General features: G+C 36.4%; 1 protein-coding gene across 2 annotated transcripts in view; it reads left to right on the top strand.

Moving 5' to 3' along the window:
• GLMN (glomulin, FKBP associated protein) overlaps nucleotides 1–25,213 on the top strand; it is a 33,804-nt gene that overhangs the window by 4,180 nt on the left and 4,411 nt on the right. Inside the window, exons 4-16 of one of the 2 annotated variants that reach the window (XM_045801791.2) lie at nucleotides 2,477–2,593; nucleotides 4,361–4,469; nucleotides 5,546–5,792; nucleotides 7,221–7,323; nucleotides 14,103–14,290; nucleotides 16,092–16,145; nucleotides 17,342–17,372; nucleotides 17,477–17,566; nucleotides 18,846–18,887; nucleotides 19,331–19,404; nucleotides 20,626–20,710; nucleotides 21,219–21,328; nucleotides 22,062–22,125. In XM_045801791.2, coding sequence (XP_045657747.2) covers nucleotides 2,477–2,593; nucleotides 4,361–4,469; nucleotides 5,546–5,792; nucleotides 7,221–7,323; nucleotides 14,103–14,290; nucleotides 16,092–16,145; nucleotides 17,342–17,372; nucleotides 17,477–17,566; nucleotides 18,846–18,887; nucleotides 19,331–19,404; nucleotides 20,626–20,710; nucleotides 21,219–21,328; nucleotides 22,062–22,125 — 1,314 coding nt within the window. The remainder of the gene's footprint in view (nucleotides 1–2,476; nucleotides 2,594–4,360; nucleotides 4,470–5,545; nucleotides 5,793–7,220; nucleotides 7,324–14,102; nucleotides 14,291–16,091; nucleotides 16,146–17,341; nucleotides 17,373–17,476; nucleotides 17,567–18,845; nucleotides 18,888–19,330; nucleotides 19,405–20,625; nucleotides 20,711–21,218; nucleotides 21,329–22,061; nucleotides 22,126–25,213) is intronic. The other variant, XM_045801792.2, reaches the window with a different exon arrangement.

Raw genomic sequence — 25,213 nt, 5'->3', positions numbered from 1 at the left:
ATTTCCCATATAGTTAATTATTCTCAGAGAATCACAGGGTAGAAGTACACCAGTGGAAAGGGAAGAAGTGCTTAGTTGGAAAAGTAGAGTCTAACAGAAGCTAGTTAAGTTTTAAAAAGCAAGTATAGTCTCCGTAGGTAATGGTGAAATAAGTAGTAGTTTGGAAAAAAATTAATAAGCTCATAATATAAGTTTCTGATTAAAGACCTAAATATTAGGGACGCATGGGTGGTTCAGTTGGTTAAGCATCTGTCTTTGGCTCAGGTCATGATTCCAGGGTCCTGGGATCGAGTCCTGCATCAGGCTCCTTGCTCAGCGGGGAGCCTGCTTCTCCCTCTGCCTGCCCCACCCCCTCCGTGTGCACGCATGCTCTCTCTTTCTTTCTCTCTCTCTCATTCTGACAAATAAATAAAAAAGACCTAAATATTAAAAGTCTAGCCACACACAAAAAATAGAAGAAAACAGAACAGAATATCAAATCTTTGGAGGGAGGATAATTTGTTATACTTTAAGATAATAGACATAATTTAACCTGTATTTATGGAGTGCCTGTTTTGTAACAGGCACTTGTCTAAATGCCAGGAATAAATATAGCAGTAAACAAAAATCACCATCCATATGGATCTTAAAATCTAATGAAGACAGGTATCTACATGATAAATTATATAGTATGTTAGAAAGTGATAAATACTATAGAGAAAAGTAAAGCATAGCTGGGGGATGGACCATGCTAGGTGACATTGCAGAGATCTGACGGAAGGAGGGGTAGAAACCATGGGGCTGTCTGGGAGAAGAGTGTGCCAGGCAGAGGAAATAACTAGTATGAAAATATTTAGAGAGAACAGCTGGACTGTCTTTCCCATTAGATGAAAAGGATGATTACTTTGCTATTTATTTTTAAAAATCAATTTAAGTCTTCATTTTATGCAATTTTTTTTAAGATTTTATTTGAGAGAGAGGGAGCAACTGCACATGTGGGGGAGGGGCAGAGGGACAAGCAGACTCCCCAGTGAGCACAGAGCCTGACATGGGGCTGGATTTCATGACCTGAGCCAAAATCCGGACCTGAATATCTAACCAGCTGAGCCACCCAGGTGCCCCTTACTCAGTGTTTTTAGCATAAATTTTACTGAATAAAAAGGTGAAATGTGTGTATATTTAAATGTAAATGAATGTTTATGAATCTCTAAAAGAGGGAATCCATTGTAGACCTAAAAGCCAGTAGGAAAGGAACCAAAGAAAAATAAGTATATTTTGCTGTATAAAAAATAAGGACAGCCAAAAAACCAAATAATTATTTGTCGTAACTACAAGAAGGGAATATTAACATGTAGGGAGCTCATGCAGATTGATTAAGACAGACGCTAAAATGTCCAATTGATAAATGAGCAAAAATTTAAACAGTATTTCCTCTTTTGTGAGCTATATGTTCATGTACCCTAACGTATTCTGTTGCTAGTTCTCTAGGACATGTTAAATCTTACACCTTTATACATTGCTGATTCAGAGCCTTAAATGTATTTCCCACCTATCTATGCCTGACAGATTTCCCTAACAAGCCTTATCCCAGCCATTGCCTCTCTTGGGAAGCCTTTCTTGCCTTTCCTAGATGGAAGTGACAAATATCCTGCTATACCTTATACTCTATCTTGATTATCTTATAAGACTGGGGTCATGGAGGGGGTTATTGTACTTAATTGTCTTCTTCCTAGATGTGGGTTTTTGCTTTGTTTTGTTTTTTTAATGAGTGAACCTACAATGTAAACTCTGTCAGGATGGAGATCTTACCTTGCCTTATTTCTAGCACCAGACTATTTTAGGGACTTGAAATGTAGTAGTATATTCTTGATAAATACTGATGAGTTGAAATAGAAAGCAGGCCAGAAAAGTGGAGTATGTTATTGCTACTTCTGTAAATAGTGGTTTTGATCATGAATGTGAATCACTAATTAAAAAGATAAACTTTTACTTGTGTGGTAAGTATTCTGAAATATCTTTGAAAATAGAAGCAGGAGAGAATGTAGGAGAGAAAATAACTAAAGTGGCATCCCCTTCTTTTATGTAAGTTACATAATCATAATATATGTACACATTTTCCAAGGAACTTTAAAAGGTTCATAAGCATTGGGTAGATTTCTTCATGAATCAGGAGAGCAAAATTCTCCATGAAAATTAAGTATTTGCTCACAAATTAACTCTCTTGTTGGAAATAGAGGAACTATTTAAATTGTGAAAAAGACCAACTTACCTGATTTAAAGTAAATGCCCATTCACCTTTCCTCAGTGAGAGTATTAAAAACTATCTTAAAATGTTGATGGTTGTTAACCCTAAGAAGTCAGGGTGAGGTGCTGTAGGTTTCATTTGCTTCCTCTTAGCTATTTCAGAGGAAATTCGAAGCTACTTCAAGTTAAGAAAGCTCACTGTAAGAGTCCTGTAGATGGCAGTATTTTCTTTACTTTGAAAATGTTTTTACAGGTCATTATCAAAAATATGGGCTGGAATCTTGTTGGTCCTGTTGTTCGATGTCTTTTGTGGAATAAGGAAGATGAGAAAAGAAAATATTATTTTCTGATGCTTGATTTATTGGTAAAGGTAAGTTAACAAAATTGGGTTCTTTTGGTCACAATAACCAGCAATATTTTGTAATTCCCTTTAATGTTTAATGCTCATTTTGGGTGACAAAGCTTGTTCATGAAAATATAGGAGAGAATTCCTTGGAGAAAGGGCCCAGTTTTATTGATTGGATGGGCAAGTCCATTTCAGGTTTTCCAGATTTCTGGATATAAGAATTATCTAACCTCATCTCAGACCCACTGATTCAGAATCTCCAAGAAGATACCTAAAAAGTTCTATTTTTAATAATAGCTTATTGTATAGATGTGGAATTCAGGGTTTAGAGAGGCAGTTAGTTCGAGGCTACCCTGTTCTTTTAGCAGAATTGGAACTAGCAAATCTCAGTGCTCTTTTCTCTGTGGTATGTTTCTAAAAAAATATCAAAAACCTAGAATGCAGGGGCGCCTGGGTGACTCAGTCATTAAGCGTCTGCTGTCCGCTCAGGGCAGGGCGTGATCCTGGAGTCCTGGGATCGAGCCCCACATCAGGCTTCTCCGCTGGGAGCCTGCTTCTTCCTCTCCCACTCCCCCTGCCTATGTTCCCTCTCTCGCTGGCTGTTTCTCTCTCTGTCAAATGAATAAATAAAAACTTAAAAAAAAAAAAAAACACCTAGAATGCAAATGATCACAGGGGAAATAGGAAGAGGAAGTAGATTAGTTGCAACCAACAACCTTAGAGACTCTTGGTAAAAGGTTACTAGAGTTATTAGTCAAAACTGATGGTATAGGAGGATAAATTCTAAGGAAAAGGACATTATAAGAAGCTACTTAGAGATCAGTGCAAATAAAAATATATACTTGGAAAGAGGAAACCCCATCTAGATAGTAGTTATTAACTATGAGGACTTTTTAAAAAGGCAAGTGAGGTAATTCTGGCTATTCAGAAGGCAGTGCAAAGTTTTATCTGTTCAGAAAGTACAAAAGAAACTGTACTCATTTAAATGCCGTGGCAGTGTGATATAGAAAGAAGGGTCCCACCTGCTGAAATCCTGGGAAACTAACCGTAGCTTTCGGAGTAGGCAGGCAAAGCTCAAAAGAAATCTCAGTTCTGATAATCAAGTTCTTTCTCCCTATTTTTCTAACTTTTCCTCTAGTCAGGAATTTAAGTCTCCAAAATATAGTTGTCTTTTTTTTTTAAAGATTTTATTTATTTGAGAGAGAGAGAGAGCACGCGCACAACCAGGGGGGAGAGGCCGAGGCAAAGGGAGCAGCAGACTCCCTGCTGAGCAGGGAGCCCAATGTGGGACTCGATCCCAGGACCCCGAGATCATGACCTGAGCCAAAGGCAGACCCTTAACAGATGGAACCACCCAGGCGCCCTTGTCTGTTTTCTTTTTAAAGATTTTATTTATTTATTTGAGAGGGAGTGAGGGAGAGTGAGAGAGAATCTGAAGCCAACTTCACACTGCGCACAGAGCCCAATGAAGGGCTCGATCACACAACCATGAGTTCATAAGCAGAGCCAAAACCAAGAGTCAGAGGCTTAACAGACTGAGCCACTCAGGCACCCCAAATACAGTTGTCTATTAAGAGACTTATGACTTCTTGCTTCTTTGTAGTTTTACAGTGATTTGACAACCAGATTCTATGTTTTATTAGTGTATTTTTTAAACAACTATATGAGGTATTTTACTGTTAAGCAAAAATAATTATATTTTCTCAGTATATCCTGCCTTTTAAAAATAGTAATCATGTGGCTTTAAATACAACTTGTATTAAACAGGTTCAATTGTGAATATTTTTATAGTTATGTAATCCAAAGGAATTATTGTTGGGTTTGCTTGAACTGATTGAAGAGCCCTCTGGAAAACAGATATCCCAAATTATTCTTCTTTTACTTCAGCCATTACAAACAGGTAATGAGTATTTTGATATCTAAGAGTTTCTTATTTTATCTGTGTTAAGTTCTTGATATTACTCCAAAATGTCAGCACTATACCAGAGTAAAATTTATGACTAATTATTGAATACTCTGTTTAAACTAGCAATAGCAGTACCAGTTTGAATCCTGCTGCCTATAGAAAGATGACAATACCTGGCACAGATGGGTACCTATTGTATTTTGTTGAATGTCATGCTGTTTTTCAGGTATTATGTTACAATCTGTAGCTTTCTGCCTAACCTTCCTATCTACAACATATCTCGAATTTTCCCTGTAAACATATTTAAAGGATTGCCTCTGTGATGTCTGCTTTACTCAGTCTGTTAGCATTGTGGTAGGTCCTGTATCTTGGTTAAGAAGAGTACTGCACAGGCATTGTTCATCCTCTGCACTGGGAAGCTGAGTCTGGGAATAGCAAAAGAGCTACTGAATCGAACAAGTGTAGAAAAAAAATGTCACTGCACCATGACTGAATGCAGTAGTATTATTGTTAAGCTGTGGACCTTGGCAACCAAAGAAGACCGTGTTTATCCATGAGAAGAGACTACTTTTTCATTACTCAGAGTCTGATAGAAGGACCCAGACTCTAGAAGTTAGAGTAAATTCATTTCAAATGAGAATGAAGCACCTTTGTACCGCTCGAAATACTCGAAGTCTCCTAGAAAGGAAAATATAGTAATACCACCTCTCATTTTTACAGTGCTTTATATTTTACAAACACACTTTCTTTTGTTTGATACTTAAAACAACCAAAAAATATGGAAAGAAGTGTTTCTGTCTTAATTATATAAACTGTTAGAAACAAGCTTAAGATTTCGTGGCATCTATGGTAAGGTGCCATGATTGTAAGATGATCCAATATTTCATGCACCACTAAGAAGGAAGAATAAAAACATTATCAATTAAGTTATGATATGTCATCCTGATTTCAAAGTTATTATAATGTTTTTTTTTTAAACGTGTCATAATTCTACATTTACTGGACTTCTGGTCCCACGTGTAACATACTTGATGAAGCTACCTCAAGTCACAACTTGGTCTCTGTTTTAGTGATTCAGAAACTTCGTAACAACAAGGCATATTCAGTGGGATTAGCGTTGTCCACCCTTTGGAGTCAGCTCTCTCTCCTTCCTGTTCCATACTCAGAAGAACAAATACAAACTGATGACTATGGCCTTTGTCAGTGTTGCAAGGCCTTAATAGAGTTCACTAAGCCTTTTGTGGAAGAAGTCATTAATGACAAAGAAAACTCACTGGAAAATGAAAATGAAAAGTTAAAGGATGAATTACTGAAATTGTAAGTATATTTTTGGTTAACATTTCACAATGGAATTAAGTAATCCATCAATTATTTTATGTTTCTTTGTTGTATTTGTTTGCCATGGACATATAAATTTAGTTTCAGGTTTTGAATTTTAGAAGATTATGGGGTACAGTGGTTAGTGCCTCATTAAATGCCATGTTCTACATTTTTAAAAATTAAAAACCAAAATATTTAATTTACTTTATATTCTTCTGTGACTTTTATTCATCATAGTAAGTGAATAATTAAAGTGGGGGAAATAGGTATAGCTCAAAAAACTAGTCTTTTGTGGGGGAATTGTGTTTTTACTCTCCTTTTGAAAGCAACAGAAGCAGCACCAGACAGTTGAACATCCAACTTGACCACAAAAATGGTAACAGAGTACCCAGTAGCATTCATTCCAGGGGTACTATACACTAAACGTGTGTGTGTTCAGCGTGGCTGTCAAGCACTTGAAATGTGGCTAGTCCAGAGTAAGGTGTGCTCTAAGTATAAAATGCTCCTTGGATTTGAAGACTTGTTATTAAAAAAAATACTAAAATACTTCAATAATATACTGATATATTGAGACAATATTTCAGATATATTAGGTTAATAAGATAAATTATTACTTTCCTTTGTTTCTTTTTTAATGTGACTACTAAAATATTTTAAAATATTTGTGGGGCTTGTATTACATTTCTATTGGATAGTATTGGACTAGATTATTGAATTATATGGACTAGTTATCTTTTAAATTTTGGAGACTAAAACTACCAGTTAGCTTTCTATTTTTTCAGGTTAGGACATTAACATTTTTTTTTGCCATTTATAAAACCCATTATTTCATGAAAGTAAAGATATTTAAACTAAAGAAATTGGGAAGGCTTAATCACAGAATAAAGTTTGGTTTTGTAAATAAAACAAATAGAGTTTTATGAAAAAAATTACATTGTCCCGATTTTTCCTTGAACTAATGAAAACTACATCATGGAATAGCACGGGTGCTTAAACCCTCAGTAACCATTGACACAGTCTAGACATGGAAGTGAATCTTACCACATGGAGTCTAGCAAGGTGTTCTCATGCTTTCCCCAATACTAGTAGGAAAGATCTTTTTTTTTTTTTTTAAGATTTTATTTATTTGACAGAGAGCACAAGCAGGGGGAGTGGCAGGCAGAGGGAGAGGGAGAAGCAGGTTCCCCACTGAGCAGAGAGTCCCAACGTGGGGCTTGATTCCAGGACCCTGGGATCATGACTGAGTTGAAGGCAGCCACTTAACTGAGCCACCCAGACGCCCCTACTAGGAAGGATATTACATCAGCAGTTTTACAGGCAGTTGACTTATTTTTCATGTAAAATTAACTTTGATATGTTTATAGAACTAGATATTTTATACTTAGGAAATGCCGTATTCACAGTTACCCATTTCTTATACCTTAGTTGTTTCAAAAGCTTGAAATGCCCTTTGCTGACAGCACAATTCTTGGAACAGTCCAAAGAAGCTGGAAATGATCCTTTAAGATGTTTTGCATCTGAAATAATAGTAAGTACAGCTAATTTAATCTGCCATAAAATCTGCTATAATTTAAAATGTTATCCTGCTGTATTCTCATGTACTGCACATGGGCTTGAAAATTGATACATTATTAATGCAATATGTATTTTTTGTAGAACATAGATAAAAGGATAGAAAAGAAACAGCAGTATTATTTGGGTAATGAAATTAATACCTTCCAGATTTTGCTTTGTAGTCAGAAATAAATATATACATAGGTATAATTTTTTAAAAAGATTCTATAGCATTATACATACTCTTTCATAACATACTTTGTTTCTCTTAGCATATTAAGAATATTTTTCCATTGTCTTTCTGTTTTTGTTTAACTTGGGCCATCTAGCTCTAGGTTTTCTCCAATTTTTCAGTATTATAAAACAATTCCAACTTTCTTTTTTTAACTGTTAAGTCTGTGATAAGTATCCTTTTAACCAAATCTTTGCATATTTCTTTGGTTGTTTTCTTAAATTCCTAGAAGTGGAATTCCTATGCCAAAGGATATCCTCACTTTTAAGGCTTATGAGAAATATTTTTAAAATAACTCCAGAAATAAGTAAATTTTATTTTAAAAGTAATTTGGCTTACGGCATCAAGAGTATTTTTAAGTGTGCTGGGATTCTCTATTAGGGAACTAATCTGAAATATGGAAAATATGTACTTGAGATTAATAGTCATAAATTTCAGGTTAGAGCAGTCATTGTGGTTGTGGGTTTTCTTCAGCCATCTTCAACTGTATGAGTGTAGGTGCACCAAAGGAAGAAAGTTGGATTTAATTAGGTCAGAGTTTTGAGAGCTGTTCTACAAAGCAAGGGAGGGGGAAAGACCTGTATGCAAGGAAGTAACAGTGATGGACAATAGAATTAAGCTGAGTAAGGAAGGAAGTTAGGACATAGTAAATGTGAGAGACAGTGAAAAAGATGATGGGATCATTGGATTGTCGTTCCCGGTGTGACTGACAAGTTGTCGGAGCTAGGTTACTAAAAGGAATGAGCTGAAAAGACTGGAGGTTAAAGAACAGGATGCTTGAAATAATACTGTGGAAAAGTTCAGTTACTAATAACAGTGTCTGGGGTATGACCACGGAGTGAGTGTTCTAAGGAGCGGGTGGAGGCTGAAATCATTGGACTAGACAGTGAAGTACCTGAGATTCCATGGTATTAGACGATCTTTGGTTGTATATTTAAGTCACACAGAATTATAAGAATAATGTCCAAAACCCAATTTATGGAGTGAACTTGGGGTAGATGTTGGATAGTCATATGAAATGAGTTTCAAAGCTGAGAGGTTCAGAGAGGATGGAGGAGAATGGTCTAGAAGCAGCAAGGAGAACACATATTTTACTTCCAGGCTTGGTATAGTGGATATGGGTGAAAAAATAGCAACCCTTTGAGAGGTCTGCAGAAAAAATAGTTGTTTTCAGAAGAGTCAGATTTTTTTCAGAGCAAAAGAGGTAAGAGACCTTTCATGAAGAATGGATTTTGCTAATAACCGTGAGTTCCACAGGCCATACTATGAAGGGTACCTGAGATCTGAGAAGAGGTAGGAGAAGGGTTTAGAAGAGGAGATGCCAGAAATTTAGGGGAACTAGATTCTGAGGATAAGAAATGATTTGGTAACTAATATAAATAGGGTTACATAGTTAATGGGGTTAATGCTGATGGTTAAGATAGTAGGGAAAAGGCTATGACTGATGTAGAGGGAGAGAAAGGAGGGATTTTCCCAGGAGCACATAAGAGACTAGGGCCTCTTCATTGTTGCCAGTGTTAGAGTGCAGTATAATCCCCTAGATACAGTAGAAACATTACCATATTTGATAAACATATCCTATTTTGAAAAGATAGCTATGAAAGTTGGTAACTGTTGCAGGATTTTAAGCCTGGGAGTGATGTAATTGTTTTGGATTCAGTGGAGGTTAAATTTAACTGAGGTAAGATTAGAAATAGGGAGATCCTTAGGTGTGTTTTGGGAGTTAAGTGAGAAATAATAGGATCCTGATTATGGAAATGGTGGTAGAGATGAAGAGGAGAGAGCAAAATAAAAAATTTTATAGTAGGTAAAATCAGCAAAATTTGGTCATTAATTGGATTTAGAAAACTAGTTAAAAAGTTGATTCATGGATGAAGTTTAATGCTTGGGTAGCTGGGCAGATGAAGGTGCCAATAATTGTGAGAGAGAATACAGGGCAAGGAACAGGGTGTTTTGTGCTTTCAAAATATTTTTTATTAAGATGATTTGAAAACATTCAGAAAAGTGGAAAGAACAATATAATGTAACCTCATGTACCCATTACCCAGCTTTAACAATTTTTGACATTTTGCCAATTTCGTTTTATCTAATCTCCTTTTTTTTTTACTGTAGTATTTTATAGCAAGTCCTAGGCCTATCATTTCATCCTTAAGTCTTCAGTATGCTTCTCTAATTAGTAAGGACTTCTAAAAAAATAACCACAATCTATTATGACATTTAACAAGATTAACAGTAATTTCTTAATATATATTTAATTCCCAGAGAGCAGGCTTTTAAGGGGCAAAGTCTGAATGACGATCAAATTCTGATGAGATCATCTAAAGAGGTAGATAAGTGTGAGAAAAGAAAGGGGCTTAGGACTGAACCCTACAGAGTACCAACACTTAAGCCCACCAAAGAAACCAAGAAAGAAGGGTCACAGAGGTGGTACAAATACTACAGAAACTGGGGTAGTAGAGTTTCAGGGAGAAAAAACTGATGGGTCATGTTAAATGTACCCTGTGAAGTAACAGTTGAAAAGTATCCATTGGATTTAGCAAGATGGCATTGATAATCTTAGCAAGAACAGCTTAAGTGGAGTGTTGGAGCCATAAAACAGTGGAGGGGTTAAGGGAGTGCATGAATAATGAGAAAAAGATGCCAACTAGTATAAGGTGTTCTTCAAAAGAGGATGAATAAGAAGAGGAGTGGGAAGACATGGGCCTGGGGTAGGAAGGTAGTGGGGGAGATGGGAGTCTTGAGCATGAATATTTCTTTATAGACTGAAGAGATGGGAACGATTAGAAAGGAAGAGAGAAGTGTTCTGGGATAATGAAGTAATGAGGCTCGAGAGCATACAGCTGAGCACAGGATCAAGGACACCTAGAGGAGGTAAGAATGGGTATGCATGCAGGGAAATGTGAGCAGGAATGGAGTATTAAAATTGAAGGGAATCAAACCCACTGGCCTCAGATTTCTAGGTGAAGGAGATCTCTTAAGAATCTAAGAATTAGAAATGGGGGCTTCAAGGAATTGGTAAGGATTTGGAACACTGAAGGGAAAGGAATGAGAGATGGTAGAAGACCATGAAAGCATTAGTCAGTAGTCTGAGCACTCAGCTGTGGTTGGAGACCACAACTGTAGTGATAACAGTTTGTATTTGTGTATGATTTTTCGCCAGCAGTACTTAACTGCCTGGGTGTAGAAGTGGAGAAGGCGGATTTTAGCTATTTTTCCAGAGCTGTCATTTTTTTGGGTAGATGGAGCTAAAGGAAATATAGGGTATAAGTAGTTCAAGTGACCAATGATGTGTTGGTTGGATAGGGAAAGAAGGGGAGTTAGGAGGGGACAGATAGGTAGGTTAGATGAAGGGATCCCAGAACTAGAGAAGTCAGAGGTAGAAAAGCAGGTTGGTGAGAGAGACAGGATAAGAAGTTATGGTCACAGAATGAGATGTTGGAGTTTAGGTATCTAATGTGGAATAGCTGCAAATGCTGGGATTACGTGCTGAAATGAACGAGAAATTAAGGTCACTGGAATTCAGAAATCAAGAGCCATGAGGCTGGCCTATTAGAGGAGTTATCTATGTGAACACTGAATTTTTCCCCATAGGGTAACAGGAGTTGGATAGAGAAAACGATTGTGAGCACGTACAAAGTCTTCAGGAAATGTGGGGAAATGACCAGGCAGTCAGCATATGGCAGAGATGAAGACAGATAAAGGGCAATATGGCATCTGCCTCAGGAAAATGTGCTTTTGCTTGAGAGTGCAGGAAGAACCAAGATAATACCCAGCCTCTGCCCGTACCACCCTTCCCCACTGCTTCCTCCCTGGCTGTGCTGTGTAAGAGGTGTGCAAGGATGAGCAGCTTGCACCAGAAATCAAGTCAGGTTTAATTACAGCAGTAAGAGAGCAAGTATCCTATGAAGAGGTTGAGGGTATAGGGAAGAGGTTTTAAGACCTCAGCGGAAGGAGTATTATAAGTAGAGACGGAAGTGAGGAAGCACAAAGCAGTCAAGAAGTAGAGGTGAGCTCTTTTTTTGCCACTTGCTGTGCCAGCCACACGCATCCCTGCCCCGTATAGCCGTTTTCAGAGAATTGAAGAAATCAAGGATTTCTGCTCATGGCGTGGTGAGAGGATGGCAAATCCGTCAAGATCCAGAAAAAGAAGGATAATGTGAAGTTAAGAGTTCGATGCAGCAGATACGTAGTATACCTTGGTCATCACAAAGAAGGCAGAGAAGTACAGCAGTCTCTGCCCTCAGTCTTGGCAGTGAAGGAGCTGACATGAACCTGGCACACTGATTTGAACTGTATTAAAATTTTAAAAATTAAAAAAAAAAAAAGTAGAGGTGTAATCAGGGTAGGAGATGAAGTGAGGAGGTGCCTTCTGTTCTGTGCTGGAGAAGTTCAGGTTAGTGTGGCGTGCTTGAGACTGATAGCTTCAGCTATCCCTCCTTTGGCAGAAATTATTTTGATATAGGACTGCTTGAATGTCCCAGGGGTTTCACCACAGAAACATGCCTAAAAGGGCCAAGGCTGCCATGAGAAATTATAGAGTGGCAGGTATATCCTGGGAATGAGCAAGACTGCTGGACAGTGGGTGGGTAGATAGTGAAAGCCCTAATTTGGACACAGGTGGACTCCAGATATCCTAAAGCAGCACTGAAGAATCTGGTTGTGTATAATGATTTTTTAAAAGGCTAACCTTACTCTGGGAAAAAAATATATCTAGTATTGGCTGAATGAAGAAATGGAGCTTCATGATTAAGAGGACATTTGGAATCCAAGTACAGTAAACTTTTTGTCTTATAGCTATAACAGGAATGCGTGGCTCTGAAAATCAGTACAGCAAGTATATATTTAGCATCTGGTAGCTGAATAGCAGTCTCTTGTGACTGAGGATGATTTCCCATGGTTCTTTTTTGTATTCTGAAATGACTAATGGAGCCATCTGGGATCAGCAGATTTTACTTCCTGAAGGCTAGAAAAGTCTTATTTGACTTTATAATTCCCCACAATGTCAGGCCCAGTGCCTGACACTCAAGTATTAAATAAATGAGTGAATATGTGGAAGGTCAGTGTTCATTCTGATTTAGCTGTTTTTATCATTCCCTTTTGACTTCTATATAGTAGTTCGTTGTAACCTTATCTTATACTCTTTTTGTAGACCTTCTCAATAAATATTTGACATAGACATTATAATATCATTTTCTAGATAAGGAGACTGGCTTTAGAGAAGTTAGGTGACTTGTCCAGTATCTCACAGCTAATAAGTGGTAAAGCCAAAATTCAAATCAATTCCATTGGATTCTGAAGATCAGATGCTTTCTAGTATACTATAGTTAGAAATAACTGGGGCGCCTGGGTGGCTCAGTTGTTAAGCGTCTGCCTTCGGCTCAGGGCGTGATCCCAGCCTTCTGGGATCGAGCCCCACATCAGGCTCCTCCCTGGAAGCCTGCTTCTTCCTCTCCCACTCCCCTTGCTTGTGTTCCCTGTCTCGCTGGCTGTCTCTATCTCTGTCAAATAAATAAAGTTTAAAAAAAAAATAACATAAGAGGCATGGGCGTGGCTTTATGTTTCCTGAGTGTCTCTTTTCCCCTCCTTTAAAAAAAAAAAAAAAAGATAAAACTATAGTCCAGTCCAGTCATGGTTCTCTTTCTCTTATGACACAAGAACCCTTATGACCTGAGATAGCAGCACTGTTTTCTGAAGCCTCTGGTGCCACTGAGAGTGTTCCTCCTGCCCACTTCGTATCTCAGCAGACAGTGCTCAGTGCAACACTGTTCCTAGAGTAGTCTTTATCTGAGTAGTTTACTATCATTTCATGATATTTGTATCTCTCACATTTTTAGATTGCTCTCAAATACCTCTGAAGCACTTTAAAAAAAGTGTGATAAAATAGACATAACACAAAATTTACTATTTTAACCATTTTCAGGGGTACAGTTTAGTGGCATTAAATACATTCACATTCACACAACTATCACCACCATCCATCTCTAAAACTTTTTCATCTTCCCTCAGGTTGTTGGCAGATTTATCTCCTTGAAGCCATAGATTGAGGTCTGTAGCTTCATTTTCTTGTTGGTTGTTTGGTCAGGGACCAGTTTCAGGTCCTAGAGGCTGTCTGTAGTTCCTTGCCACACAGCCCTCTCTGTAGGCCCTCTCATAACATGGCAGCTTGGTTCTTCAATGCCTACAGAGTTGTTTCTGACTCTCAAGGACGGCCTGGCCCCTTTTTAAAAGACTTCTACTTGCTTAAGTCAGGCCCACCAAAGATACTCAACATTCTGAACAAGCCCAAATGAACTTATTTGGAACCTTAAATACATCTGCAAAAATCCTTTCACTTTTTTGTCATAACATAATCTCATCATGGGGTGACATCTTGCCATACTCTGTTAGTTAGAAGCAAGTTCAACAAATTCCACCAACACTCAAGGGGAGGGGATTATAGAGGATGTGAACATGGCTGGGAAAAGATGGGAAGAACATACTATAGCCTGCCTGTATAGCTTACTTGTTTATCTATTTCACAGGGCTTTTTATCAGCAATTGGACATCCTTTCCCCAAAATGATTTTTAATCAGGGAAGGAAAAAGAGGACTTGGGACTATCTTGAATTTGAAGAAGAAGAAGACAAACAGTTAGCAGACTCTATGGCTTCTCTGGCCTATCTGGTATTTGTACAGGGCATCAGTATTGATCAGCTTCCAATGGTCTTAAGGTAGGAGTTAATGTTTGGTTTATTCATGTAATTTTTCTAAAAGGAGTATGAAACTCATTAATCTAATTTCCAGTATATGTTTATTAATGTACTAATACATTTTAAATGAAGTATAAAAAAACGCTGTTTTTATTAATAATACTGCCTATCATCTATTAAAGCCAGTGGTACTCAAATAGTGAAAAGGTGTTGGGGAGAGTGGGAGGGTTGAAACAGACATAGTGATGGGGACAAGAATCAGAAAGTGTGAAGCCAAACCCAATCAAGGGCTTGGTTTTGAAGCTGTTGGGATCACCCTGGTCCTTACGGGAGGGAACTGGTCAGTTACCCATGGGATGGTCTAAATTGCCATAATCTTTTAACTGTATTACTCATGTAATCCTGAGTATTTATATATCCAGCCTCAATCCCTTTTAATCCAACTCTTTCAAAACACTAAGAATAGTCCCTAATGAAAACCCTTCAGTGGCTACTTATTGCTCTAAAGTCTAAAAATCTTCACATGAGACTAGCTTATGCATAATCTGGTCACTGCTTGATTGTCCTGATTCACCTTCTACTACCTTTTCTCTTATTTACTATGCTCCAGTAACACAGACCTTTTTTTGATTTCTTATTCAAATGTGTCATGAACCTTTCTGCTATAGGGCCTTTGTATATGCTTAGACCATCTCTAATCTTAAATGTCACTTTATGAGGAAAGTCTTCATTCATCACCCAATTTAGGTTGAATCTTCTGTTGTAATTATCTTGACCTTGTCCTCCTTTTCCCATAAAGTTTATCAAAATTATTTTTTAAATAAATACATAACTTTATAATGTAATACCTTTTGGACTTTAATATCCATGATGATAAGGATTACATGCTTGTCTTGCAGGCCACAGGTGTATTTCTTTGTGTGCATTTATATATACCTGGGGATATATTTCTATGTAAATATTGCAATAATGGTTAGCACTTTCCTGTTCACCATGTATTAAACAATATGCAGACAGCTTTGTATGCATTATCTAATCTTTACAATACTGTGAAATAGAGCATTCTCATTTTACAGATGAAAATAACAGGCTTAGACAAGTTAGGATACCAGTCAACATCATACAACTTAACTAGTGGGATAGGTAGATTCAAACAGTTCTGTCTGAGTAGGTGATGGTACAGTGGTGAGCATAGCTGCCTTTCAAACAGTTCTGTCATTGTACCACCAAAATGACTTAGGTATGTATGTTGGTTTGCTAAGGCTGCCATAATGAAACACCACAAACTGGATAGTTTTAAAATAACAGAAATTTGTTGTTGCGTAGTTTGGAGGATAGAAGTCCAAGGTCAGGGTGTGGGCATGATTGGTTCCTTCAGAGAATCTGTTTCATGCCTGTCCTGTTTGCTGGTGGTTTGCTGGAAATCCTTGGTGTTCCTTGGCTTGTACATCTGTCACTTCATTCTGCCTTCAGGTTCATATGGCGTTCTCTCTGTGTATGTCTCTGTCCACCTTTCCCTTTATTAGAAGGACACCAGTCGTACTAGATTAGGGCTCACACTAATGACTTCACTTTATCTCCAGAGTGAGGAGGTTCTTTTTCTGCCCCTGCCCATCCCAATTAAAAAAAAAAAAAAAAAAAAAAAAAAAAAGGTGGCCCTAACTCCAAATAAGGTCATATGCTGAGGTTCTTTCTGGATGTTAGGATTCCAACATTTCTTTTTTGAGGTGGGCACTTTCAACCCTTAACAGTATTTATGTATGTAAAATTTCTAAAAATGTACGTGTATGTGATATATACATATATATGTTGTCTATTTTAGCCCATCGTACCTTTTGCAATTTAATATGGGGCATATTGAAGTCTTTTTGCAAAGGTAAGATCATTTAGATGGCATCTCAGAATTAAATAGTAGTTTTAAAGGAGTTCTTAAGAGTGGGGGAGACTACCTTCTCTTTGCCAGACCCTAATTAATTGGTTATTTTATAAAACAGTGATGTAAATATGAGACAAAATGAGTAAAAGAGGTTTTACAACAAAAAATCTCTTTTAAAAAATTAAAATACTGTCTTCTAAGGGAATTTCCAGTCATCTGCGTCTGAGATGTCTTCTCTTATTTCAAAAGTTGGTAAGTTAAAACACCTCTGTCCCACTGCAGCCTCCTCAATCTAAGAGGTGGTCAGTAAAAGAAATTCATCCGTGTTTTTGTCTCGTTGACACAATCTGAACTACATTGAAAGGAAGGAGGTGTCTTGACCCCACCTTTTTATAACTTACAGTATTAGATTATTGACAGTGATTATATCCAATAACTTTTCTTATATGAGGCACTAAGAATGCAAGTCTTTCTCTTTAAAAAAATTACAAAGTAACAAATATGTATAATTCTTCCAGATATTTAAGAATTTTGCAAAATTCTATACGCTTTGTGTTTTCTTGTAACATGTTTAAATTATCTCTTGCGATCAATCAGGACCTTTCAGTAGTATTCCATAGGAACATTAGTGACAGTTTATCAATCCCATCTCTTCCCAGGTGATGGAAGATTTGTAACATGGCAAATGTCCAAAGCCTCGGCCTACAAGGCAGGAATTTCCAAGGGTCTCCTGGCACAAGTAGTTATTAACTCTGTAAATTTACTGTATTATGTATGTCTTAATGGTTTTACATTCTTTTTAGTCACTGTTATATTCATACAATGAGAATATATATTGATTTGAATTTTAAATTCTATATTCTTAAGATTTCCAAACTATTTAGTCATTAAACAAAAACACTTTTAACTCCTTGCATGGTTAGAATAAGAACTTAGGCATTAGATAATATTTTTTGCCACAGAGCTTAAATATTTAGTTAACAAAGATTATGCACCTTTAAAAAAATATTATCACAAATGGAAAGCATTTACTTCTTGTATAAAAAGAATTGAAAAGATTTTACAGATTAATCAACTAGAATACATAGTATATTAAAGTCTTTAAATTTCAATTTTCCTTTATTTTTCCTAAAATGAAGAATCATTCTAAAGCAGTTTAGAAAACCATGTTGATAAATTTTAATATTCTCTTCCAGAACAGAAGAGTCTGTTTTCTCCAAAGGAGTGGTAAGATTTGTTTGCACCCATTGTAATTTACACACAGCTACTGTCAACAAATACAGCTGTTGATTTTGCTATATATGTATCTCTGCATATATTTTAATCTGTAGGATCTGTTGGAGAATGGTTTATTGAGAATAGAAGACAACAGTCTACTTCACCAGTACTTAGAAATCAAGAGCTTTCTTACTGTACCTCAGGTAAGTAAAATGTGTATTCTAATTTTGACATAGCCCCTTTCTATTCTGAACTTAAGGTCTTTTCAGACTCTTCTCCATATCCTTTGAAAACTCTAGTGCCATGTGTTCAGTAAAACTTGCTGTGATGAAGGAAGCGTTCTAGCTCTGATACAGTATGAAAGCCACTAGCCACACTGAGCACTAGAAATGTGACTAAAGTTGATTAAGGAACTGAATTTTTAATTTAATTTAAATTAATTTAAACTTAAATAGCTATATGTGGCTCATGGCCATCATAGTTGATAGCATAACACCCAGTGGAAAAACATAATTCTCTTGACACTTTGTTTCTGTAGGGACCTTGGAAATGAAGCTCCTTTACTCATAACTCAAGTCCTAAGGACTCCATCAAGGCATGCCTGGACTCATTACTAGAATGACATTTTGTTTTTTCCTCCTGTGATTTATTTTACTTTGTACTATTTGTTAGTTATCATAGCCAAGTAGGTCTTAAGATGTTGATGTAGAAACATGTTTTTCCACTATTTAAAGAAAAACATGGTGATTGTTACTAAATTAACACTGATTGTTTTTAATGAGTGGATTATGTTTTTGCATGTCCGATTTCATTTTTTGCCACCCTAGACAGAATTGTAAATTACAACTGACTTCTAAATTTACGCTTTGTAAGACCCCACTCAGTTTTAATTACAAAATGGATTGAATTTAGCTTCCTTAGATGTAACAGTGGAATCAAAGGCTCGGGGAGAGGCAGCTGGGTGGCTCAGTCGGTTAAGCGTCTGCCTTTAGCTCAGGTCATGATCTCAGGCTCCTGGGATGGAGCCCTGCATCTGGCTCCCTGCTCAGTGGGGAGTCTGCTCCCCCCCTCCCCCCCGCTCATGTCTTCTCTCTCTAATAAATAAAATGTTTTAAAAAATAAAAATAGGGGCGCCTGGGTGGCTCAGTCGTTGAGCGTCTGCCTTTGGCTCAGGGCATGATCCCGGCGTTCTGGGATCGAGCCCCACATCAGGCTCCTCTGCTGAAAGCCTGCTTCTTCCTCTCCCACTCCCCCTGCTTGTGTTCCCTCTCTCGCTGGCTGTCTCTATCTCTGTCAAATAAATAAATAAAATCTTTAAAAAAAAAATTAAAAATAAAAATAAAGAAGCTCAGGGAAAAATTTACTTAATTTTTAAATCTCCTACCTTCACATCTCTGAAATTTTAGTATCCACCATTCATAATATCATTGTCTATTGTCAGTGTAATCTATTAACATCTGAATTTTATTTTTTAATTTCCAGGGCTTAGTCAAAGTAATGACACTTTGCCCCATTGAGACATTGGTATGTAAATGTTTTGGGACTAAATAATAATGAATTACTTGTGAGAAATTTTAATGAATAATTTATAATTGACTCTTGCACAACACAGGGATTAGGGGTGCTAACCTCTAGCACAGTTGAAAAGCCATGTATAACTTTTGACTCCCCAAAGACTTAACTACTAATAGCCTCCTATTGACGAGAAACCTTACTGCTAACAAAACAGTTGGTTAACATATCGTTTGTATATGTATTATATACTATATGTATATAATAAAGTAAGCTGGAGAAAAGAAAATGTTAAGAAAATTATAAGAAAAAATCATAAGGAAAAAACATTTACAGTACTGTATTGTATTTATCGAAAAAATCCGCTAAGTGGACCTGCACATTTCAAACTCATGGTGTTCGAGAGTCAACTATAATCTTCACTTTATGTAACAATATTATTTGTTTTATTTTAGAGGAAAAAGAGTTTAGCTATGCTTCAACTGTATATTAACAAGTTGGATTCACAAGGCAAATATACGTTATTTAGGTATGTATCAAGAATGGTTTTCAAGTATGTAGTTGATTAAAAACCAAATTAATGCCATTTAATTATTCCAGGTTCTAGTATTTAAGTATGTTTTACATTTAAGTCGACTCTACTTGGAAGCCTTATTATAATAAATTCTCTTAATAGGTAGAGGAGGGTTAGTCAAATATTATGGATACATATTATATGAATAATAGTATTTCAGTTCAACTAATTGAAATATTCTAAAATTAAAAGACTAGAGAGAGATTAAATAAGAGATTGATAAGGGTCCTGCTAGATAAACCTTTACATGTCAATAATCTCCATTATTCACTGTTGAAATTAATTGTTCTGGAGTTATAACTTTGATAGGCTATTCACTATAAGTTAATAGTAGAGATTATTAATAGTGCTGTTTAAGGGGGAAAAGATTCTAGCAACTTTCCCAGTTAAAGAGCAGCAAACTTTTGTGTGAAGGGCCAAACAGCAAATACATGCTTTATGCATCACAGTCTCTGTTGCAACGACTCAACTTTGTCTTTGTAATGGGGGGTGGATGTGTTCCAATAAAACAGAACAGGCACCAGGCTGAATTTGGCCTGCAGACCTAGTTTGTTGACATACCTCGCAGTAAATAAAAATGAGTTAAAAATAGATTTGGGCAATGTCAAACTGCCAAGGAGTCTTTTTTGAGGATTGGCCAATACTAGCACCCTTGATCCCATCTTCACTTCTATTGATAAGACTTAGATCAAGTTTATGAAATTTCCATTTGATGCTTAGTTCTTATACCAGCTTTCCTGTTCTTATCCACCTATTATCCCTACCAAGAAATCCCCCCCTTTCTTCTTAAGCTAGTCATACTGAGTTTTCTTTCTTTGTAATTAAGTTAGTCTAAAGACTAGTCTACTTTCACAGGGAGTAATTTTGGGAGTTTTTAGGCTATTATACTAGTGCCCATTTTTGCCATGTCAAATCATTGCAACTATATGCAAAAAAGATTCACATTTGGTTTAATAGAAATTTCTTGTTGGAAAGATCCAGTTAAAATAGAATTTGCCAGTTAGAGCAGTATCCCAAGTAACTTGGTAATTGATCACCTTGCTAACTGTCTTCACTGATTGTTGTATTTCTGGAAATAACACATGGCCTGTTTGAATTTGTTAAGATTTTCATCATCATTTAAGTATAACATGCAGTCGAGGACAAATTCAAATGTTTTGTAATTTTGCTTTTAAGGTGCTTATTGAATACAAGTAATCATTCAGGTGTGGAGGCTTTCATTATTCAGAATATCAAAAATCAAATTGATTTGTCATTAAAGGTAAGAGCATAGCTAAGACGTTGATTATCTTTTTTATTTTGTAGGATATATTCATTCATTTGTGCAATACATCAATGTGGACTTTGTCCTGTGGGCTTTTTCTGTATCTGTATTAGGGCATATTTTTTCACCATTTCTGTTTTTCAAAAACCCGAATTTTGAAATTTTGTTAACTATATATTTAAATAGTATTAATTCTTTGAGCTGAGAATATGACTTTGTTTTGCTCTATACTTATGAAATATTAATGGAAACTTAAGTCTACTCTGTTTATGAATAGTCAGTAATTCTACATTGAAAAGAGAGAGAAAGAATGAATGTATCGATGTTTTCAAACTGGTAGCTTATTCCCAGTGTCTAGAAAAAGTGTGAAAGAATGGAAATGAAAGTTTAAAAAATATATTTTAAATGTGTAGTGTTTATTTTTATGGTATGAAGGTATTAGAAAAACACATAAATTAATCAACTGTTACTTAAAATCTTTCCCAATTTTTATTTTGCTTTTCAGGGAACACATAACAACAAATGGTTTACAGGCCCACAGCTGATTTCACTTCTAGATTTGGTACTCTTTCTCCCAGAGGGTGCTGAAACAGATTTACTCCAAAACTCAGATAGGTAAGGTGACCATTACTAAGGTTCACGTAGTAAATTCACAAAAAAATGTGAAACCCCTGCTTAGTGAACCTAAACAAATAAGATGTATTTTCCTTTACGTTATGATCTATGGCTAATTGATAAAATTACATAAAGATTTCCTCTTTCCAAAAGTATGACCAACAGAATGATTTTATACCTACGATTTGCCCTGCATTCCAATATACAACTCATAGGGATTTGTAACTATAGCACTAGTGACTAAAAACTAAGAATTTCATATATATAACTTATATAAAAGACATGTGGTTTGAGTTTTATTGTTTTGTTTTCTAGGACATTTTATATACACACACACACACACACACACACATATATATATATATATATATATATATAAATTTCTATCTCATGTAATTTTACTTTCAGTCTACTAGCATGGATGATGACAAGTGGTTGTAAGCTTTTATAAAAGGAATCTTAAAGTCCAGGCAGTAAGTGATGTTACTCTCAAGTATTAGAGATAACAAGACTCTCTCAGGGGAAAAGAATAGTAATTTTCACAATTGTATTTTGTGAACTTGGAGAACAAGAGTGATAATTACTACTCCAAAAGATGTGTTAAGGGGAATAACTTCTAATGGCAAACATAATTGTAAAAATATACCCTAGGTTTTAACTTATTTATTCATTGAAATTGCTGATTATATAAAACCATACTGTAAGTAACAAATTATATATTTTTAATTAACAGGATAATGGCTTCATTAAATTTATTGAGATATTTGGTTATCAAAGATAATGAAAAAGACAATCAAGTAAGTGAGTTTTTTTTTTTAAATACACAAGCCAACATTTAATATCTTACCCAGTTACAAAGGCTAAGAGAAGTACCAGCAGTTATTCTAAAACCTGAAGTTAATTCCCAGGAGGCCTTACCACCCCACACCCAGCTTCCCTTTCCTTTTCCTACTGAACCTCTGCCATCTTGCTGCAAGCATTGCTTAGCTCTGTCAGCTAGATACATTGCAGGTCCTGAGTTAACTAAATTTTTGGAGTGTGCATATGTTTGGGTGTCTTGTTCAGTTACCTCCACCTGTAGGTCATGGTTTAAGTCTAAGCTGTCTAAAAATCATCTGATAATTTGATACCCCCCCCCCACCAGATATGACTAATGGAAGCATTTTCAGCACTAAAACTGAAATCTGCTAAAACCACCTTTTGGATAATGTGTAGGAAGTTTTTTTTGTTTTTTTCTTAATAGTGCATCATTAGAGGTATTCAGTGAAGACGAAACTATTTGAGGGAGATTTGTCATACAGTAAAATTAGATTTGCTTTTTATCTTCTTTCTTTCTACCTATTTTCTATTCTAATAGTTGCTTTCCCATAATGTGTCATCTCTACTAACTGTAACTGCCTGAATCACATATGTAGTTCATCTGTTTTTGTTTTTTTAAGACAGTAATAAAAGAAATGAAAGTATTTTTTCACAGGACTTGAGCTCACGACCCTGAGATCAAGACCTTGAGCTGAAATCAAAAGTCAGGACACTTAACCGACCAAGTCCAGGAGCCTCTGATTTTTATATAAGAATACCAAAGAGCTTTTTGAAAGAAAATTTAAGTAAATCATGATTTGGAATGAAAAGTTTGTAAGAAAAGTAGCAGTTTCCTTCCCTCTTAACTGAATTTAGTAGATTCAGTGAGTTGACCACCTATTCATCCCTCTTCAGCCAAAAATAGTTATTTGCTATTACTGACTAGTGTTTATTCTTCCCCAATATCTTATTGTGAAGCTTTCTAAACATACAGCCAAGTTGAAGATAATTTTACAGTGATCACTCACTGATTTAACTGCCACCAAGATGCTACCATTAACATTTTACTCTACTTTTATCATATATCCATCTCTCTACCTTCTGTTCACCAGTGTCTTGGTTTTTTTATGCACTTCATAGTAAACTACAAACCGCATACTTTCCCCTAAATATTTCAGTAAACAGTTAAATATGTCCAGTTTTTCTGAGATAAAATTTACATAAAATGAAATGCAAGATTTTAAGTGTGTATCTCTGAGTTTCAACAGATGGATAGATCTGTGTTATTCCAAATCTTTATCAAATATAAAACATTGCTGTCATCAGAAGTTCCCTGTGTTCTTTTTAACTTTTCTTATTTTTTACCTTTCCTAGATAATGAAAGGATCTTTAACTTGCACAGGGGCACATACCTAGTAAGTGGTAGAGATAGCTATGATCTCAGGCAATGGCCAGAACCTTTGAGTCACAAAGTATATCCTGACTCCTAAAGGAGCTTCTGGTAAACAATAGAAAAGATAGTAAGTGAAATTCAGCAGCAGTGGAGGCCCTGAGGCTTCAGGAAGGTGTCCTTAGAGTAAGGTATGAGTTTACTTTTTTTAGTAATCAGGAAAGGCCATACCTAAAGATCTGATTTACCTGATAGGGAGAAAAAGAATCTTTTTGATTAAGAGTGATAAATTTATTAGATATGGAACACAGTGTGCTAGAGGGGCAGCAAATGGGCCTTTGCCTAGAGAGGGAAGACAGAGCAGTTTAGCATTGTGGAATATCTCCTGTCACACCTACAGATGCCTCACTTTTATTTGGCTCGAACATTGTATGGTAAAGAAAAGACTATAACCAGTTTATAAGATTGTTTTCTTATTTAATGGTTTAAAAAAATTTCTTGGGGGAGCACCTGGGTGGCTCAGTCAGTTGAATGTATGCCTTCAGCTCAGGTCATGATCCCAGGGTCCTGATCGAGCCCTGAGTTGGGCTTCATGCTCAGCGGGGAGCCTGCTTCTCCCTCTCTCCCCTGCTCATGCTGTCTCAGTATCTTTCTTTCTCTCAAATAAAATCTTTAAAAAAAAATTTCTTGGGAATCAAATATTCCAAAGTTATTACCATTCAAGTTACCATAAGAATTATTATACCAAGGAGATTAGCAAAAAACCTGAATCCAAGATGGCAACCTGATATCTTTGAGACATCTTAAGAGCCTATTTGTTCATCACAGAAGCATTTCTCCCAAGTGCAATTATAATAGGTCATATAGAAACATGACCGGTAAATCTGTCTGCTATAGTTAATGAAAAATGACAGCTTCTGAGTTTTTAGAAATTTTGATTAAAGAAGAAACAAAATGATACCCTATGAGACTAAATTATGGGGAGTTTTATTCAAAGACTCCTCCCAGTACCTTTTTTTTTTTTTTAAAGATTTATTTGAGAGAGAGCATGAGCCTGGGGGTGGGGAGTATAAGGAGGGGCAGGGGGAGAGGGAGAGAATCTCCAGCCAACTCCCTGCTGAGGAGGAAGCCTACCACAGGGCTTGATCCCAGGACCCTGAGATCATGCCCTGAGCTGAAATCAAGAGTCAGATGCTTGGGACACCTGGGTGGCTCAGTCAGTTAAGCGTCTGACTTCAGCTCAGGTCATGGTCTTAGAGTCCTGAGATTGAGCACTGCATCAGGCTTCCTGCTCAGTGGGGAGTCTGCTTCTCCCTCTCCCCCTCCCTGTGCTCTCTCACTCACTCTTTATTTCTCTCAAATAAATAAAATCTAAAAAAAAAAAAAAAAGTTAGATGCTCAACCGAGTAAGCCACCCAGGCACCCCCCTACCACTACTTATTTTTGACCAGTTAAGCATCTGAGAGGTGAACTAGTCAGATGAAAAGCTAAGAAGCAATCAGAAAGGTACACAGGAAAATTAAGAACAGGATCATTCAAATACAAAACAAAGTGATTCATAATTGAATAATCCATTTCTTTTCCTGCTATTTTGGGTTGCTGTCAGCTGACTTATTCTTTTCATAAGTCATTCCCCTCTTCACCCTATTTCTCTTCACCCTATTATCCCTCTGCATAAGTTATAAGCACCTTCTCCC

Source organism: Ursus americanus, chromosome 12 (genome assembly GCF_024610735.1).
Source record: "Ursus americanus isolate L20-20 chromosome 12, mUrsAme1.1.p, whole genome shotgun sequence".
NCBI classification, from domain to species: domain Eukaryota; kingdom Metazoa; phylum Chordata; class Mammalia; order Carnivora; family Ursidae; genus Ursus; species Ursus americanus.
This window is presented reverse-complemented; position numbering and strand designations above follow the sequence as displayed.